The 18,950-nt window shown below is 42.3% G+C and overlaps 2 protein-coding genes across 7 annotated transcripts in view; one reads left to right on the forward strand and one right to left on the reverse strand.

The window, feature by feature from the left end:
- Positions 1 to 18,950, reverse strand: part of Flo2 (flotillin-2) — a 121,312-nt gene that overhangs the window by 62,193 nt on the left and 40,169 nt on the right. The gene's annotated exons all lie outside the window — the stretch shown is intronic.
- LOC6633759 (glucose dehydrogenase [FAD, quinone]) lies at positions 3,580 to 13,465 on the forward strand. Its single transcript, XM_032440726.2, has 4 exons — positions 3,580 to 4,079; positions 10,006 to 10,859; positions 10,963 to 10,999; positions 11,530 to 13,465. Exons 2-4 carry the CDS (start codon positions 10,030 to 10,032, stop codon positions 13,249 to 13,251), a joined length of 2,589 nt encoding a protein of 862 aa, XP_032296617.1. The 5' UTR covers positions 3,580 to 4,079; positions 10,006 to 10,029; the 3' UTR covers positions 13,252 to 13,465.

Genomic DNA, 18,950 nt, shown 5'->3' on the forward strand with positions numbered 1-18,950 from the left:
AACAAAATGCATTATAATTACATGGCGCAGTTAATAAATACTCTTTACTGTGCTGGCAGATGGGGTATATTAAGGCTTAAAGCCTTGCGGTTGGCTTACAAAGTTTTTTTTATTTAACACTTTTCCACCAATTTTCCACATTTGCGTGTGAAATGAGATGACGGAAAATGGGGTATATATCTTCTTCCACCAATTTTCCACAGTTTCCGTTGGAATTCTTAACTTCGCTGAAATATGTATTCATTGTGTTTTGACATTCATTTCCACCGGTTGGAACTCACTCAAAACCGCACTGAAATAAGCTATGGAACAATATTCAGGTTTGTAGCTTCGAGGGTTTGAGTGAGTTACTCAATCTATCGATACTCAATAATATCAATCAGTCAGTCTAGCTGTATTATATATTATGATTTACTATGGGGTTGGAGATAATGTTATTTTATTTGTTAGGTTTGCCCTGCAGCTCTAACGCTAAGCTCACCAAAATTATTATAATTATTAAGGAACAGAGTTTTGATAATATGAGGAATAAAATGTTATTTATTTCGTTTTTTTTTTTTTAAGCAAGGATTTATCCTCTTTACAAGAAATCAGCTTTAGCCAACAATGCTTAATTGTTTATTTATTAGATTTTTTTTTTTTGGAAACAGAGTATCGCCTAGTTGGGCAGCATTCTGATTTTGATTCGGTTTTTGTTTTTTGATAATGGCCGCAATGAATTTGCCGTTCCGACTCCTCGACTGGGGCCTACGACTTAGGTCGCGGAAAATGGCCATAAATTCAATGTTGGAGCTGTGCTGGGGGGCCAGGGCGAGGGGGTTGATTTTGCTGCAGCTAGAAATGCTCTCAAGTGCAACGCATAAATATTTATGCTGCAGCAACCGAGCAACCCCAGCTCCACCGTCCCCTTGGCAACAGCTACTGTCTGCCTGGCCAGCGCATTGACCGCCCAAAATTGAGCGAAACGAAAGTTTGCCAACTCCAAAAACGGCTCCAATGTCAACCGCTGGCCAAGCGGAGCAGCAGCAGCAGCAGCTCCTGTTGTTGTTGTTGTTGATACCATTTCACAGCTGCGACTCACCGCGTGGCCAAATCTAGTCAAGCCCCAGCTGGCTGGGAAGTGCCGGAAGTGGCAAGAAATATGCGAATGTCTTGGGAAGAAAATTTATTTGACTTCATTTAACTGGCTAAATTGTGGGTTGTGCGTCTCTGTCTGTATGTGTGTGTGTGTGTGTGTGCGCGCGTATGTGCGAGTGTGGGTTCAATGTTAGCGCTGTGATTCAAGCATGCTGCAAATGCGCTGAGCGTGTGTATCCCCACTTGGCGAATATCCACAGAGTTCACAGAAAACAGAAAGAAAGAAGCAAGAAAAAAAGCATTTCAAGCCACTTGAATGACTTAATGAATGAACAAATGAATGAATGACAGAGTGAATGAAGCTGCCGGCGGTGTTGACAGTTCGAGTAGCAAATGTGGGCACCGTTGCGGTGGTGCAAAGTGGGTTCACCAAATTCACAAGCAGTGTGTGGGTTCACCACAGAGGGTCGTTCAACGTTTCAGCTGAAAGACATTGCACTCTGAATGTGAACCCCAACTGACAATGTCAAAGGTGGAACTTTTTGGAGAGCGTGGGAAGGAGAAAGACAAGGAGGGGGAGCGAGAGATTCAGTTTATTTTTATGCACTAGACTTAATAGAACCTTCAGATTTCGCGGAAAGGAGAGAAAGAAAATGAGAGAGATAGACAGAGAGAGAAATAGATAGATTGATAGATAGATAGATTGATAGATAGATAGATAGATAAATAGATAGAGAGATAAATAGATAGAGAGAGGGATAGAGAGATAGATATGAAAGCAATATGGAGACTATATTTTGTAGAGCCTTCTAAAGATTTTGTGGGAAATGAGATAAAAGAAACAGATGAAGCGAGAGATAAGTTTGACTAATATACTTTATTTAGAAGAGTTTAAAAAGGACTTCGCAGTAAAAAAATTGGAAGAATGTAAGAATATAAGAGAATGAGATATAGGGAAATGAGAGAGTTGCAGAATGGGAACAAAAAAAGTAAATTGATCATGATATTAGAATTGGTAGAGCCCAAGGAAGAGTCAGAGGATATGAGAGAGAAATAGAATTAGAGAAATATAAAAATCAGTGAGAGAAGGGGAGACCAAGAGCTAGAGCTAAACAGGCACTGAGAGGCGATAAAGGGGGAGTCCAGATGTGGGAAGAGCATGCATCGATTCAATAGAAAATTATAAAAGTCAGCAAAAGAGAACAAAAAGAAGAGAATATAGTTAAAATGGGGTGTTGCTGAAATGCAAGAAGAATTGTGAAGATCGTAATTGCAAAATTTGACAAGAAAGAAATCAAAAATTCTTGTACTCCAAAACTCATTTTACGAATGCATTAGTAGTCCAATGATTTTTAGATTCTGCTCATATTCAAGTGAAATTTCATTATAATCGTTTCATTTACATGATGTAAAAATCAAATCCGGTCGGTTACGACATTTGTGCCGCCCGCAACAGAAAAATATCTCTATTTATGTGCTGTGCAATACATGTTAAAATAATAATACTCACTAGAAGGGTATAGAAATTCGTATAGAGAACAGACTTAGGGTATGAGAATAATGTAGGGCAGAGAGTATCTAGTAAGAGCTAAAATGAATTTTGACAAGAAAGCTTCAGAGAGAGGCCATAAGGCCGTCTGAAAGTAGAGTGTTCATATGCCAGGTAGTCAATAAAATCAACAGGGGATCTAAGCATGCGGTGAGGAAAAACAATCAATAATAGGCCGATAAGCGAAACTGATCGTTTACGATCAGTGTCAAGTGTGGAGCAGCAAAAGCAAAAGCTTTGGGCAAAAGCTGTGCGCTCTGCGAGAGATGAAGAGAGGGGCAGCAGAGAGAAAAAGAAAACCAGCTCAAACGTTGGCCAGCACACGTAGACGCAGACGAAGACGAAGACAAAAGCCATTTTGGATGAAGGAGCCAGAGAAGAGGCAGACGCCGAACAAAGACGAATGAAAACGAAAGTGCAGCCGCAATGGTCAGGCGGCAGCTTTTGATGCCCTGCCTTAGGGTATTACAATTCTATCACAGAGTATGTAACGCATAGAAGAAGCCAGCGCTGTGAAATTGTATATGCCTGTATATACTTGATAAGCATGAATATAAACATAGCTTAAGTATGAAGAAGTTATTATATATTAGTTTTTGCATGAAAATCTTGACAAGATATTTATTTTTAAGATATTTCAAGCCGACTGGCTATCAGCTGCTTTCAGTCTGGAACAAGCAAATGATCCGAATCTTAACAATATCAGACTACTATATCATATAGCTTTATGAGAACAATCGGGCGACAAATGATTGAGTTTCATGAAGTTTCACAATTCTATATGACACATGTGCCAAACCGAAATAGGGTATTTAGACTTCGGTGTGCCGAAGATCTCTTGCTTGTCTTGCTTTGCTTTTGGCGTGACTTAAGCGAAGAGCTTTATTTTATATATATATATATATATATTTGTTATTTTGGGACTTGAGCGGCGACTGCGCTCAAGCGATTTGCTCATTGAACAAGACGAGCCCGTGGCGTGCGTATCGTACAGTCAGCGCCCGCTGTCGTTGTCCACGTCGTGACAGTGACTGTCAACAATTATATAAAAGAGACAATAAGAAGCACAAAAATAAGCTAAAAACTAAATAAGTCGCTATCAGCTGAAGCTAATCGTGTTGTGCCTTTAAAATCCCAAGTGAACTTTGCGTCGTATGCCCAAAAAACTTTAATTTGTTGTCGTTTTAATTTTTTTTTTTTTGTGTTAATTTTTTTTTTTAAGACGTTGCACGCAAATAAAAAACAGTGAAGAGATATTTATATATACATATTAAGAGAGAGATGTGTAAAACAAAGGAAAGTGGCAAGCGGTTGCGTTTGTGGTAACTGCAGACGAGGCAACGCCTGCAGACGCAGACAACAGCAGCAGCAGCGGCAACTGCGGCAACTGCGGCAGCAACTGCAGCAGTAGCTGCAACAACAACAACAACAACAACAGCGACAACAAGCGGAGGCAAGTTGGCAAAGTGTCTTGTACTAAACACACACACACACACACACACACACACCTGCAGCTATCCACGCACATGATTTACTTGTCCTAATTTTCACTTTTTGGAAAGCGCAAAACGCTTGCAATTCGTTAATGTAATCTTAAGTTTGTCTTTAACTTTAACTTTTATTTATATGCCAATACGCATTCCCAGTATCATTCCGTCACATTCCATATTATTGCCACTTTTATAACATTTCCATTTAAGCACACAATTATTTCCATTTCCATTTCATTTCAAAGAAACTCTTTACAAATCCCAGAATATTCCAGTTTCATGTGGATTTTTGTGTCAGCTTAGCTCCATTTCCATATCTCTTACATTTCACTTGTATTTCGTTTCAATTCCAACAATTAGTTTGTCATTTTTCTGTTCTCATAATATCATTTTATTACTATTTTAATGTTCGTTTCGATTTCTTTACGATTCCAATATTATTTTCCTTGTCCAATTTTAATTCGTTTTAATTCCATTTCAATTTCATATTTATACCATTTTATTTATATATTTCGATTCGAATGGTATTAAACGTTTTTATATTATTTTAATTTCCAGCTGGAAATTCTTTTCCATTTCAATGTCATTTATTACGTTATTCAAATTCAACTTTATTTTCTCGCCATTTTTAGACATTATTAAAACTATTTCAAAACCTTTTTCTATATAAAAGATACATATTATTATACACATAACTTAGATTTCAGAACCAAATCAATTCCATTTCAATTCCAATGAGTTTTTCTTTATATTCAATTCATGTAATTATATTCCGCATTAGTTTCACTTAAATTCAATACCATTTTCCTTTCCATCACCACTTATTATTTTATTATCTAATTTCAATACCATTTTCCTTTACATTTCCATATATTTCTTTACCTAATTTCTAATTTCAATACCATTTCCCATCCATTTGCATCCATTTCCACCCATTGCTATATCTAATTTCCATACCATTTTCGATTACATTTCCATCTAGTTCTTTATTTGATTTCAATCAAATTTCCCATTCCATTTCCATCTATTTCTTTACCTAATTTTTTGTTATACTTGTATGCATAACATTCCAGAACGCTTCAATTTCACTTGCATTTCATTACAATATCAATTTCGATCATTTGATTAATACCATTTGGCTGCCACTTTTATGCCCATTTCTCTACCTTCTCATTTTCAATTTCATTTCCGTTTCATTACCAATTCTCGACCGGTTCTTTGCGTCATTTGAATTCCGTGCGTGTTGCGCGTTCTTATGTAATTGCAATCGATGCCCCTTTCCCCACATACACCGCCCACCATAAGCTCAGCTCCCTTTGGGCCCGCGAACGTGCTCGCTGGCTGCTGACACTTTCTACCTTTCGGCCGTGCTGCCGCCTCACACCTGCGCGCGCAAATTATTATCAATTTGTGCACGTCGAAGCTATAAATAGTCGATCATGCGGCTACCGCGGCATAAAAAACGATTAAACGGAAAACCAGCCGAAAGGAAAGTAAGCGCCGATAAACAGACACACGTTTGAAAGATAGCCACAGTCACCAAACTAATATCAAGCCCATAAACAAGCAAAATGTCCCTGCTCGGGCGCCACTTGATTGGCATTGGCTGAAATCAAGTTCATAGCTAAGTTGGCGGATATAGACCAAGGCGTAGACCAGGAAAACTGGAAATGCAAAAGGCGACAGCAGCTTGTCATGATCAGCCAATCTGGACAATGGGGAAAAGGCAGATAAGGCAACCAAATATACTAGTTATGGCGGAGATCTTATCGATTACATGCAGCCGCAAAATAAAAAAACAAACGAGTGGGTGAATGATAAACGCAAAACATGCCAGCTAATGCAGCTGCAAACGAAAGTTGTACAGTAAATGTTATCGATAACAGCAACTGCCCAAATTATTGACCAATTTCGTTATAACTCTTGCTAGTTAGCCACCAGTTATTGATAGGATGAAAGTCGCAAGTAAATGAAAAGTTATGGCCCAGCTGTTATCGATAATAATAGGTAATTGGCATAACAAATCTTGCTATAAGCCGCCAGTTATCGATAACATCTGCAGCATGAAAGTCATAACTAAATGAAAAGTTATGGCCCAGCTGTTATCGATAATGAATGCTATCAATAACTCGTGCTGCTTTTCACAAAACTTTTCGATAACAACTGTTTTCGATAACATGTACTTATCCCCATCTACAGACATTTATAAAGAATGTTATTTGATAGGCTTGATCCACAAATCTGCACAGAAATCTAAACAAATGTAGCATATGATTATGCCAGTTTTTATTTATCGATAACAAGCAATTGTTGGCATAAACAAATGATATAAACTAACTAAGGTCAGGGCATTTGATAGGGAGATTTATGTAAATAGAAACAAACCAAAGAAAGTATCGATAGCCTTTTTTGGTTCTCAATTTAAATATACAAAATAAATTATCCCTATTCTTATCGATAACATGTCCCCATTTTGGGGTTGAATTGCGTTTTCGTGCCATGTGGTGAATATTTAATGTGTTTCTCTTTATAACGAGAAAAAGAAGTTCAACAAAATACTACCAGACTTGTGATCGAACAAAAATATAACCAAAATAATCGAAAACCCGTAGCTGTTATCGATTACATGTGCATTTATGAGTTTAAGCTTGAACACTTTCCTTTGCAGTAAGGGAGCGAAACCCGCCAGCATATTGTCAAAGTTGTTATCGTTGAAAAAGAAAATATATAAAATTCAAGCAGCTCTTATCGCTGGCATGCTTGGCGGATATTTGGAGCATAATTCGCTGCAATAAGGAAAAGAAATACTTTGCACAGATGTTATCAATAGCCAGCGTATGTCGCGTGAGTAATTAGCTTTTGTTGTCGGTTGACAGACAGACTTGGCTAATGTGCCGCAACAGAAGCAAACGCGGCCGGAAATGTGAATGGAACTTGGCGCCATTAACTAACGCATCAACTAAGCCAGCTGACTAATTAGTCGCGGTCTTTTAAATATATATATATATATGTATTTCGATGCGGCAAACGGCAGCGATCGTGATTCAGGTGAGAAAGTGTCAAGACCTGCAGTTGGCAGTTAATTTGGCTTTACGGCCACGCTGAGTGACCCACTAAAAAGCTGAGCTATGCATATAAAACAAACAAAACGACCGAAAAAATGCAGACAGATGTCATCAATTATGAGCCGTAAACTAAGCCCAGTCATAATTAAAAGCTGTCAAACCATAATTGACGGACAGACAAACAACTGTCTGTAGCTTCATGTGAACTGTGCTCCTAACAATGTGTAAATTGCATAAGAGAGCAACAACAATAACAACAACAATGAACAATCGACAAGAGCTCATCATACTGGAGCTAAGGCCACAGACATAGTTCGCTGGGAGTAGCTGCTGAGCAGGGGCGTAGTCTGGAGGGTGGGGGGGGCTCTATATACATAAATATATGATGTAAAGCTTGAGGCACAAATATTCAATGAATGAAGAAAAGCTGAAAAGAGCTCGATTGCATCACCTTATCCATGCGCGAGATGGCGTCGAAGATGGGTTTGAGCTTCGGGAAACTGAAGTTGAGGTTTGAGCCGGCTGAAGCTGGCCCAAATCACAAATGGGGTCTGTCCCAAGGGCGTTGCATAAATTAACATGTTGCATAGAGCAGCAGCTGCCGTGTTCGACGTTTGCCGTTTTACTTCATTTTTTTTTTTTTTATGTTTTATTTCATATTTTATTTTTTACTATTATTATTTTGTGTACTATTGCGTTTGGCAGTTAACGGCGCTTTTTGATTTGAATTATAGTTTGTTTGTGGTGGTTTTTTTGGTATTTGGTTTATGGCTCAGTTACAAGCGAACCACGCGACGCGACGGGCTCTAAACGCGACTCGGAAACTTCCAGACTTCAAGTCAATTACATTTTCACGTTTTCATTGCGGGTAGTTAAAATATATACATATCTATATATATATCGGAGTATATAGATATACATGTCAGCAAATGTTTTTTTTTTTTTTTTTTTTTGTGGCTTAACGCTTGCAATTCTCAGCCAGTTAGAGCTGCAAGCAGGGCAGACATGCTTGCCATTCGAATGTCGGTAGCCAAATCTGCCAATGGCTACTTAAATTAGTTAAAGAGTTATTTATTTGCTGTTATTTAAACCTAACATAAATTTGTGCTGTTTGTTTAAATATGAAAATATGCCTTAACGCAAGTGCAAGTGCCCGACTAAGAGATATCGTGTATCCGTTGTTTTAGCTTAAACTCCCTTTTCCTATTTCTCACTGCCCCGCACTTTAAATGTGCCTTGGATTCTCGAGTAACTTCGGTCTATATAGTCCGATCTTTATGAAAATTGTAGTGCCTAAATATGGCATAGAAAAGTGTGTCTATATCCAAACCCAAATCCTTTTCGAGTTGAGCTTAAGAAACTATGCCTCAAGATCAATATTTATCGCTTTTACAAAAGTTGTTTCACTATTACATAAAAATAGTTACCAAATCATAAAGAAGTTTAAACTTTCGATTTGACCAAGGAGCAGGAAGTGTCAGGGGGTCCCACTCTACCTGCCTCGCTCACTCTCTCTGCCCCTCTCTAACTGTCCCCCCTCTCTCTTTTCATCCTGCTTGGCTTAGCCTGTCTCTGGCGGACTGTGTGGGGTTTGCTTTCACTGGTATCGTTTAAATCGACCACGACAACATGTTGTGGCCGTAGACTGGAAAAACCACAGCAGCAGCAGCAGCAGCCGCATCTAACGGACAGTGCGCAATTAAAGCTGACACTCGAACGGGCGGCGGCAGACGGCAAATGACATTCAGACAAACAAACCAAATAACGATATTGCATTTTACGATAACTTAAACAAAAAAAATATATATATATATATATGTATACATATAGAAAGAAAAACCAGAAAACTCGAGTATTGCGAGACGCGATGCAAAGTTGCGCTTTTCCGGCTGGCGGCATTGAACTTGAAAAACTTGAACTGCGTCGCATAATCGCAGCTCAGCAAAACAGTTAGTCAAACAGAGAGAGAGAGAGAGAGGGAGAGTGTAAGAGAACGGGTGGAGGGGGGCTCGCGCATGTCTTTAATGAGATGCCGTTTTGACATCATTTTTGATTTGATTTTCAATCTATGATTTGATAACTTTTTTCTTTTTTTCTTTCATTCATTTTCTCAATTTTTCGACTTAAACACAAAAAAAAAAAACAATTTTTTTTTTTGGTTGCTTGCGAAAAATGTAAACAAGTTCGTTGCCTAAGTCTTTTGTTTGTGTGACCGCGTGCAGCGTCCGCTGTGTGTGTGTGCGTGCGGGCCATGCAAATGAACGTCAACAATTGGCCAATTGGATTGCAAAATAGGCTTCATCGCTTCCGCGCTGAGCCCCCGTTAATGATTAGCCAGTTCAGAGAGCTCGAGGCGTGGGATTATGTTTATTTTTTTTCGTGAGAATAAATGAATACGTAGAAGAGCGGCAGAAACAAATAAGGCAGAGGGATGATTAAATTTATCTAATCAGAAGCCAGACTATATAATTATAATGTGCTATCTTGAATATAATTGAAATTAGCTATGAGCTTAACTATTCGGCTGCTGCTTGAAGCTGCCTTCTCGACGGTTCGTGTTTCCCATTTTATGCCTTCGATTATATCCCAGACTCAGGCTTTGCTTGAAAGGGTTGACTATTGAGAGACAGCGATGCATTATAAAAGCTCTTATGCATTTTTGAGCACCTTCTATACCATATACATAGTTATGTGTAAGCCATTCTCTCAACTTGGAATTTCAGGCCCAAAGCGTTTCGGCTCAAAGGCGGCTTGTCGCTTTTGTAATCTAAGCAAATCCATCATCATTTTATCAAGAATTTGTGTGTTTTTTTTTTTTTTGCAGTTCTGTCCATATTGCAGTTGAAATATGGGCCAAGAGGTATCGCAACAGCAGCAGCAACACCACAACCAGAACCAAAACCAAAACCACAACCTGAACCAAAACCAGAACCTGAACCAGAACCAGAACCAGAACCACAGCCTGAACAATAACCTAAACCTGAACCAGAAGCGTGGACAGCCGCATCGCAAGAGCTACAAGGATACCATATACACGCCGGCCAGCCAACTATCGAGTAGCTGCAGCTCGAACAGCACGGACGACTGCGAGGCCAACTATAGACTGCGCCACAAATACAATCTGAGCAAGCAGACATACGAGCGCACCAAGATCCTGGCCAATCGCAGCAGCCTGCCGACGGACAGTGATTCGCATTACGCCAAACTGAACGGCAAGTATTTGCAGCGCAGCAGCTCCCAGAGCAGCGACAGTGGAATCTACAACTCCTCGTGTCACTGCTCATCGCTGTCATCGCTGTCGGCGGTCAGCAGCAGCTCGGCTAGCTCGAGCAGCGGCTGTCCCAGTTCGCTGCTGTCCAGCAGGTCCGGTCGCTCGCTGGACAAGCAGAAGCACTATCTGAGCCATCATTTGTATATCAAATCGTATTTGGACATTTTGGAGGAGGACGAACGGGCGCGCGCCCATTTCAAGTCGGCACGTCCCGGCGGCATACGCAACTATACGCCAAAAATCTTGGGAGGCGGCGATTCAGCGGCCAGCTCTACGCTCTCAGAGAGTGCGCCCGCTGCCAGTTTCGGTTATCCGCACACAAATCCGGCAGGCAAGCAACAGGCCAGCGTTAGCTCCAATTGCTCAGCGGCCGCTGTTGTTGGTGGCAGAAATTGTCCGGAAGATCCGTGGATTTGACAATTACTGAAACATGGCGTTTGGCACAATGACGTCTTTGCTTGGCATGATCCCGCTACTGGCGATCGGCATGAACTACTATCGCTATCAAAGCGTCGATCCCGAGAACAAGGTCCAGGAGCCATCAATCGTAAGTAGCCAGTCCCAGCTGCAAGGGTTCTGAGTTAGGAGTATTCCAGAAACTAATTAAATGTAGATGTCGTCTTTAATTGCAAAATATCCGTGGGATATAACTTCCAAGGAACATTAGACTCTCCAAGTCAAGTGCTGGCTCCAGAAAAAGAAACTCGCACATCACATATAGTTCAGAAAGATCTTCGGAAATCGTGAGAAAATTTGAGAGTTCAAGAGAAATTTCGAAGTAAAGGTTTCACTTAGCAAGGTCGGATTTCCTTCAATTTCATTCAAGTTAAATAAACCTGTGTTAGGTAATAGGAACATAGGGAATTGGAAAGGTTAAAAAGGAATTCTGTTAGTGCCTCAACGAACCTTTGGTTGTCAGAAAGACAGGCTAGACTGAAAAGAATACGACAATGTCAAGAGTCTAAGATGTTTTGGGACATATTATTCCACATGAAGACAAGTTGTCCGTGCAAAGTGTTTAGGCTAGATTCGCAGCAGCCGAAGGCCCTGATTAATGTTCACTTTGAATTGTTGCAGATCCGGCGCCAGTATGACTTTGTGGTGATTGGCGGCGGCTCGGCCGGCGCCGTGGTGGCCAATCGCCTGAGCGAGGTGCGCAACTGGACGGTGCTGCTGCTGGAGGCGGGCGGCGATGAGACGGAGATATCCGATGTGCCCGCGCTGGCGGGCTATCTGCAGCTGACCGAGCTGGATTGGAAGTACCAGACGACGCCCTCATCGACACGCCAGTATTGCCAGGCGATGAAGGGCGATCGCTGTTTCTGGCCGCGCGGCAAGGTTCTGGGCGGCAGCTCCGTACTGAATGCCATGGTCTATGTGCGTGGCTCCAAGAACGACTACGATCACTGGGCCTCACTGGGCAATCCGGGCTGGGACTACAACCAGATGCTCAAATACTTTCTTAAGTCGGAGGATGTGCGCAATCCGTATCTGGCAGCCACGCCCTATCACGAAACGGGTGGCTATTTGACCGTGCAGGAGGCACCTTGGCGCACACCGCTCTCCATTGCCTTCCTGCAGGCGGGCATGGAGATGGGCTACGAGAATCGGGACATCAATGGAGCCAAGCAGACGGGCTTCATGCTCACCCAGAGCACCATACGTCGTGGCGCTCGCTGCAGCACCGGCAAAGCTTTCATACGACCCGTGCGCCTGCGCAAAAACCTGGACGTGCTGCTCCATGCGGAAGCCACACGGCTGCTGCTCGACAAAGAGAAACGCACTATTGGCGTTGAGTACATGAAGTCGGGCCGCAAGCAATTGGTGTTTGTGCGACGCGAGGTGATACTCAGCGCCGGAGCACTGAACTCACCAAAGCTGCTGATGCTGAGCGGGATCGGTCCCGCCGAGCATCTGCAGGAGCATAATATACCCGTCATATCGGATCTGCCGGTGGGCAACAATATGCAGGATCACGTGGGCCTGGGCGGTCTCACCTTTGTGGTGGATGCCCCGTTAACGGTGACACGGAGTCGCTTCCAGACCATACCCGTCTCCATGGAGTACATACTGAGGGAGCGCGGCCCGATGACATTTTCGGGCGTTGAGGGCGTTGCCTTCTTGAATACCAAATACCAGGATCCCGCCGTAGACTGGCCAGATGTACAATTTCACTTTCTGCCCAGCTCCATTAACTCGGATGGCGGTGAGCAGATACGCAAAATATTAAATTTACGCGATGGCTTCTACAATACGGTCTATAAGCCGCTGCAGCACAGCGAGACCTGGTCTATATTGCCGCTACTGTTGCGGCCCAAGAGCACCGGCTGGGTGCGTTTGAATTCGCGTAATCCGTTGCAGCCACCGAAGCTGATACCCAATTATTTTGCCCATCAGCAGGACATTGATGTGCTCGTGGAGGGCATTAAGCTGGCCATCAATGTGTCCAATACGCAGGCGTTTCAGCGGTTCGGTTCGCGTCTACATAACATCCCGCTGCCCGGCTGCCGGCATCTGGCCTTCCAATCGGACGCGTATTGGGCGTGCTGCATCAAACAGTTCACCTTTACCATATACCATCCGGCGGGCACCTGCCGCATGGGACCCAGCTGGGATGTTACGGCCGTTGTCGATCCCCGTCTGCGCGTCTATGGCGTCTCGGGACTGCGTGTCGTAGATGCCAGCATTATGCCAACCATTGTCAATGGCAATCCGAATGCGCCAGTTATAGCTATTGGCGAGAAAGCGGCGGATATGGTCAAGGAGGATTGGGGCGCACGTCGAGCAGCCGCTGGCTAGCTGCACTCAATGTTGCTGTTGTTCGTTTCCATCAACTAGTCAAATGTGTTATAAAAAAAACGTATTTTTTTTTTTGTTTTTGTTGCAGCAACATTCTGTTTAGTTTTAGGTTCTATTTTATAGTTCCAGCTATATTATTTTATATTTTTGTTAAATATTTATATAAATATTTTTATTTATTTCTATTTTGATATAATTCAATGCAAATGTATGTAATTTTATTTGTTTTTAGTAGCTATAAACGAATAAAAACTTTTAACTTTAAGAGCAATTGAATTATTTGATTTACATTTTCCGCCGCAGCCTGCGCGTATGCAACAGTTTTTGTGCAGCGAATGCACTAACCAGATTGTTGCTGTGCGCTTAGCACGTACACGCACCACAGTGATGTGGCCAAACCGGTTTACATTTGCATTTATACATTATTCATTTCTTTAGTTATAAACTATTATACTGATATTATATATTTCAAGCACACATATACTGTTTCGCACACACTCAAATCATTATAGCTCCAGATTAATATTCTCTTACGCCGCCTGCAAGTATGCAGCACTTATTACACAATTATTTTTACTCGTTTATTCAGATAATTGAAGGGTCTTGCTTATCGCCTAAAACTACCAATATTTATTGTTGACCTTTGGCCCACATTCGAATAGTCAACATGTCTGCCATGTTTTGTTTTAAGCGAATGTAAATTAAGAGAGCCGCCCACAAGTATGTTGCACTTAGTTAATTCATTCATTCTTGGCATTTAGCACATACACACACCAGCTGCCGGCTGCCAGCTGTCACGTATACGTGACGTTGGCCATTTGAGCGTTTTTTGGCTTCCGCTATTTGGTCAAAATTAAAAGCCTGGCCAAATGTCAAATTACCAAATTGCTTGAGTGGCAATCAAATGGAATCATAATACAATTTCCGTGACTAGCCGCGCGAGCGCTGAGGCGTGGCCATCAAGTATTTCCTGCTTGTACAACCGATATAACCTATTAGCCTCTGCATCTGCTTGTCTCTCAAGCTCGCGCTCTCTGCCTTTCTTTCACACTCTCACCAATTGCTGTGCAACTGTGCCAAGGTTAAGCACTAAAATTAACGCATTGGCGACATATTTGGCAGCGCTCACGTTTTATTTCGCAGGTGTCAGCCGGGGAACGGCCCAGACAACATTTAAACCAGGTAGTTAAATCGGTTAGCACCGTTAGTTGAGTTGGCCAAGTTAACAGTGTGCAGCTAATGCGGTCGATCAATACGCCGGGGCATGGCCCAATTGGTTGACCAATTCAATTGCAAGACGCAGCGCTAATTTTTGGCCTGACAGTGCCGTTTCCCAATAAACAATTCACAATTTGCAATTTGCGTGCGGTCATCAAATAGAATGCCGAGCAGTGCAAATAGCTGGACCAGCAGCATACCCTAAATTTGTAGCCAGATGCATGCAAATCTATTTTCACACAACTCAAAGGCTTGTCATTGCAGAGTTCAGATAGAGAGGCAGCTAGAAATGTCTATTTTATGTTGGTCTAGAATCTAATGCACAGTTGCAGTTGCCCTCATTTCGGCTTCAACTACAGGGTATTAAAGACCAGGCGTCGCATACGCAAAAGTGCTGAGTGCTGAGCTGCACATAAGCCACCCAAGGCGTTTCTTATATAAGGCCCTTTAGACAGACGCCGAAGTAAATATTTGATTTGATTTAAACGAAATGCCAAGTCATTTTATGGCCAACTGAGGGTAAACTGTGGGCGCACAAAGGGCAGAGCAATGCGAAAGTTAGACCAAGGAGTGGAAGGGTGGAGGGGGAGGAGTGGAGGGGTGTGGCAAAACGACGAAACGATGCGGCGTACGTGAGTCCAAAATTAATGGGAAAGTGTTATGCGAAAGACGTTGGCTGGGCCAAAGCAGAAGCGAGTGAGTAAACAATAAAACAGTCAACAGAGTCAGAGCTCATCACAATGCAGAAGACCAAGATGCCAATGATGATGGCAATGATGATAATGACGTTGTTGTAGCCGATGATGACACACAGTGCGAAGTGCTCAAAGTGTCTGTGGTCAGTGCGGCAATACGAATTTGGGTCATTAATCGACTGAGAGCGGCAGCCGCAAGCCAAAAACAATGCAACACGCAACCCGGGAACGAAAAAGCAATTGGCACATTTTTTTTTTTGGTTTTTGTGAAAGATGTTGCCCGGCCAGTTGTTGTTGTGCGCATCGCAAATGTGTGTTGCAAGTTGAGCAGGGCGTGGTGGACATGTCTGCTCTCTGTTGTTTTTCTTCCCCCCATTTTGCTGAGGATCAACACGCAGCTAATTCAACACCTGGGCGAAGGAGGCCTGAATGAAGTGTTACAACACCAGCTCGTACATATATTACACGTCTGTGTAAATACTGAGGCTACGAGCTTTACAACCGCCAGCTAAGCTGCCTCTTCCCGCATACTAACTTGTGTTAGTTCGAAGTTTATGGTCTGATCTTTGTGAAACTTTCAAGGCATGGACTTATCTGGGTTGCAGTAAATGGATCATTTACCAAGGGTTATCGCATGTCATGTCCGAAAGACATCCGTCGGGGAGTCGCAATCAAGAAATAATACAAAATGAAAAGAGGCTCAAATCAATTTGTGTGCGATTCGTTTGAATCAATCAAAAGCTGCAGAGTACTCGAGTTATGGCTGCGGAATGCATTGGCAAATACCCTATATGAAATTCCACCCCATGACTAGCCCATAAATGCCGCAACAGACGGCAACGAGTTGAGTTTATGTGTCGACGTGATGTCGAACACATTTGACGATGCAGGCAAAGCAACAAAAAAAAATCACACCAAAATAAAAGTAGAAAAGGAAAACAAGTAAGAGTGCTCCTAGTCGAGTGAGCGCGACTAGCAGATACCCTTTACGTGCTGCATATACACACGACTATACAAGCGCAGACAGGCTGGGAACTAAAGGCAGCGGCCCTTCCATCTGCCCTTTGACCCTTTGACCAATCCGATCTACTTAATCTTCAGCTCTGATAGTCTCTGAGATCTAGAAGCTCATACAGAAGCTTTGGACCGAATAGACTCAGTATTAAATGCTGGACAGGAATATATATACTACATAGTGTAAATATATATATCTGCATAAATTTCTTTATATATAATATATGGGGCTGGAATAGCCTTGTGCCCAGCATACCCTGTGCAAATGGGGCACAGGTTATTTAAAGCGAAGCCGGCAAAAGCAGCTGTCTTCAGATACGGCACCAAATTGAATAATGTCTGCTTAATTTCGGTCAATTATGCCGCCCGAATCCAAACCAAAACGAACCGAGCCAAAACCGAACCCGAAGCAAAAGCGAGCCCCAATGCGAGCTGAGGCGAGGCCAGGTGCGATACGGGAGCGGGGGCGAGGGCAAGCCCCAAACGAATGACGGAGACATGTAATTTCGTTGGCAATTCGGCCGTGGGTAGGCGGGGGGCGGGCCGGTGCGCAGAAATCTGGGAAACGCTTGGCAGCATTGTCAAAAACAAAACAAAAAATCACTTCGTTTTTTTTTTTTTTGTAAATTTTTTTGAGCAGTTCGATGGAAATGCTTACGTCATGGGCAAAATGGAAGGTGTCTGGCCAGGCACTTGATTGGGCTCACGTAGGCAGCGCAACAGCGGCGGAAACTTTTGGTATCTGCCCTTAGCCAGAGCCAGAGCAAAAGTCTTTAGCTGGCTGGCCATTAATTGGATGCGGTTGCAGCAATAGCAATACGAGAGCAGCTCGCCGGAGTGGCCAGCAGCTCGCTCACATCTCGGTGGTTCATTCGCTTCCTGACGCTGCTCGAGGCGAAAGTACATTTTGACTTTGTATACCCTGTAGGTCAAAAGTGTGCACAGAAAGGATTTGACTAAACTCTGCGATTAGGTTTCCGGGCTTCAGTTGGGTCGTGGCCCTTCACCAAGCGATCTTCTCTCACTTAAATAGTAGTGAGCCAATGGATCGAATCCTGAACTGAACCCTTATATATCACTATATACTTAAGCCTTGTATTCGTATTGTTGGCTTGGATTAAGTTTCATACTCTCATCTCTACTACTAAAAAAACAAATTAGCAAAAACATGTAATTGAACAAATGAAAAGTAGCTGCTTAATTTGAACCAGCAACCTCTCGCTTGTCAGCCCGACGCTCAGACACCTTATGCGAGTGCGTTTTTGGTGCTCTTTTGAGAGCAGAGAGTATCTGCCAGTTGAGCCAATGCCTTCTACTGTTACCTTTTGGGCTTTTGGCCATATTTAGAGGGCGTTCGCATTTCATTTTTGCAACATTAGAGCAATGAATTTTTGGCGAATTCAAACCCAGCCGCCCACCTAACCCCCTCCAGTCGAAAAGCGAGCGCTAATTGCACATTAACACCCAACAACAGCCGCCGCAGCAGCAGCAGCAGCAGCAGCAGCAGCAACAACAGAAGCGACAACAAGTTGAAAAAATATTTCAACACGATTTACTAAATCTTCAGTTTTAGTCGCGTTTTATTTGCCATTTTTTTCTTCTCTCCAGATTACATAAATTATCGCCGCCAGTTGGTTAGTTGACAAAAAAAAAAAGCAGCAAATGGAGCAAATGCATTTGCAGCCTGTCCGCCCGAACAGCCCACTGTCTGCCCCTCTGTCTGGCTGCCTGCCCCACACACCTGCTTGCCACAGCTTGTGGGCAGTTACAACGCGTTGCCATATTGTGCCGAAAATCTTTGCTCAGCCAAAAAGTGAAAAGTAAATAACTTTATTTTCCATTTTAAACAATTTTCCAACATTAATTCATCTGCTGTCGGAGGGGGGATGGGAAATGCGAATGTAATTCGCGGAATGCGGTCACGCAAGCGGCAACAACAGCAACAACAACAACAACGACAGCAAATTAAGCAGCAGCAGCAGCAACAAGTGTGTTAACAACAATTTTGGGAGCAACATTAATTAACCAAGTTATGATCAGGTCTTGGCCACACGCAAAAAATTCTTGCAGCTTTTCTTCTTAATGATCTCCCGGCAGCCAGATTTAGCGAGAATTCCGGTTGTTGGCTGAATGTCCAGAAGAAAATGTGCCATTCGAAATGAGAGAAGATTTCTTATCGATTTCATGCATAGAAAATCAAAAAGACCTCGGATTAGAAGATAAGACTACAATTAACCGATAATTTATTGACCTGCTCTTACCATTACTATCGATAAATTATCAATACAAAAAAGTTATCGATTCCTCAACGACAAATATCGTTTTTTTTATTGACTGATCGATTACGTGTCCGTCATATATTTTCAAATTCACTATAACTCTGCTCACCTTTCCATTTGATGGCATTAACTTAACTAGCTTCATAAGCATTACGATTGTCTGAGTACAGCTTGGATTTTCCGGCTGACATTTTAAATGTTGGCAAGACGTATAAATGCCACCTCGTTTCTTTTTCTCTTTCGCATCATCAATTAAATCTAATCTTTATTTGAGCTTAAGTACTTAACTCTTTCATGAAACTATTCGCATCATTCATCTCTTTCTTATCTCTTTCTCTCCCTTTCGCTCACACACACTCTTTCACTCTGGTCTTAACATATTTATCTTGATTAGATTTCTCTTTAAAGTAATCATCATTACTATACTTAGGACTTTTAATTTGACTTGAGTCCATCTCGGCTTAGTTGAAATCTACAAGCTTGATCATAACAC

Source organism: Drosophila virilis, chromosome X (genome assembly GCF_030788295.1).
Source record: "Drosophila virilis strain 15010-1051.87 chromosome X, Dvir_AGI_RSII-ME, whole genome shotgun sequence".
NCBI lineage: Eukaryota > Metazoa > Arthropoda > Insecta > Diptera > Drosophilidae > Drosophila > Drosophila virilis.

Bases quoted from the DNA above. Each gene is read 5' to 3' on its own strand.
- LOC6633759 (XM_032440726.2), top strand. From the start codon at position 10,030: ATGGGCCAAGAGGTATCGCAACAGCAGCAGCAACACCACAACCAGAAC. The intron at 10,860-10,962 runs GTGGATTTGACA...TCGCTATCAAAG, and splicing joins AGAAATTGTCCGGAAGATCC to CGTCGATCCCGAGAACAAGG. The intron at 11,000-11,529 runs GTAAGTAGCCAG...GAATTGTTGCAG, and splicing joins AGGTCCAGGAGCCATCAATC to ATCCGGCGCCAGTATGACTT.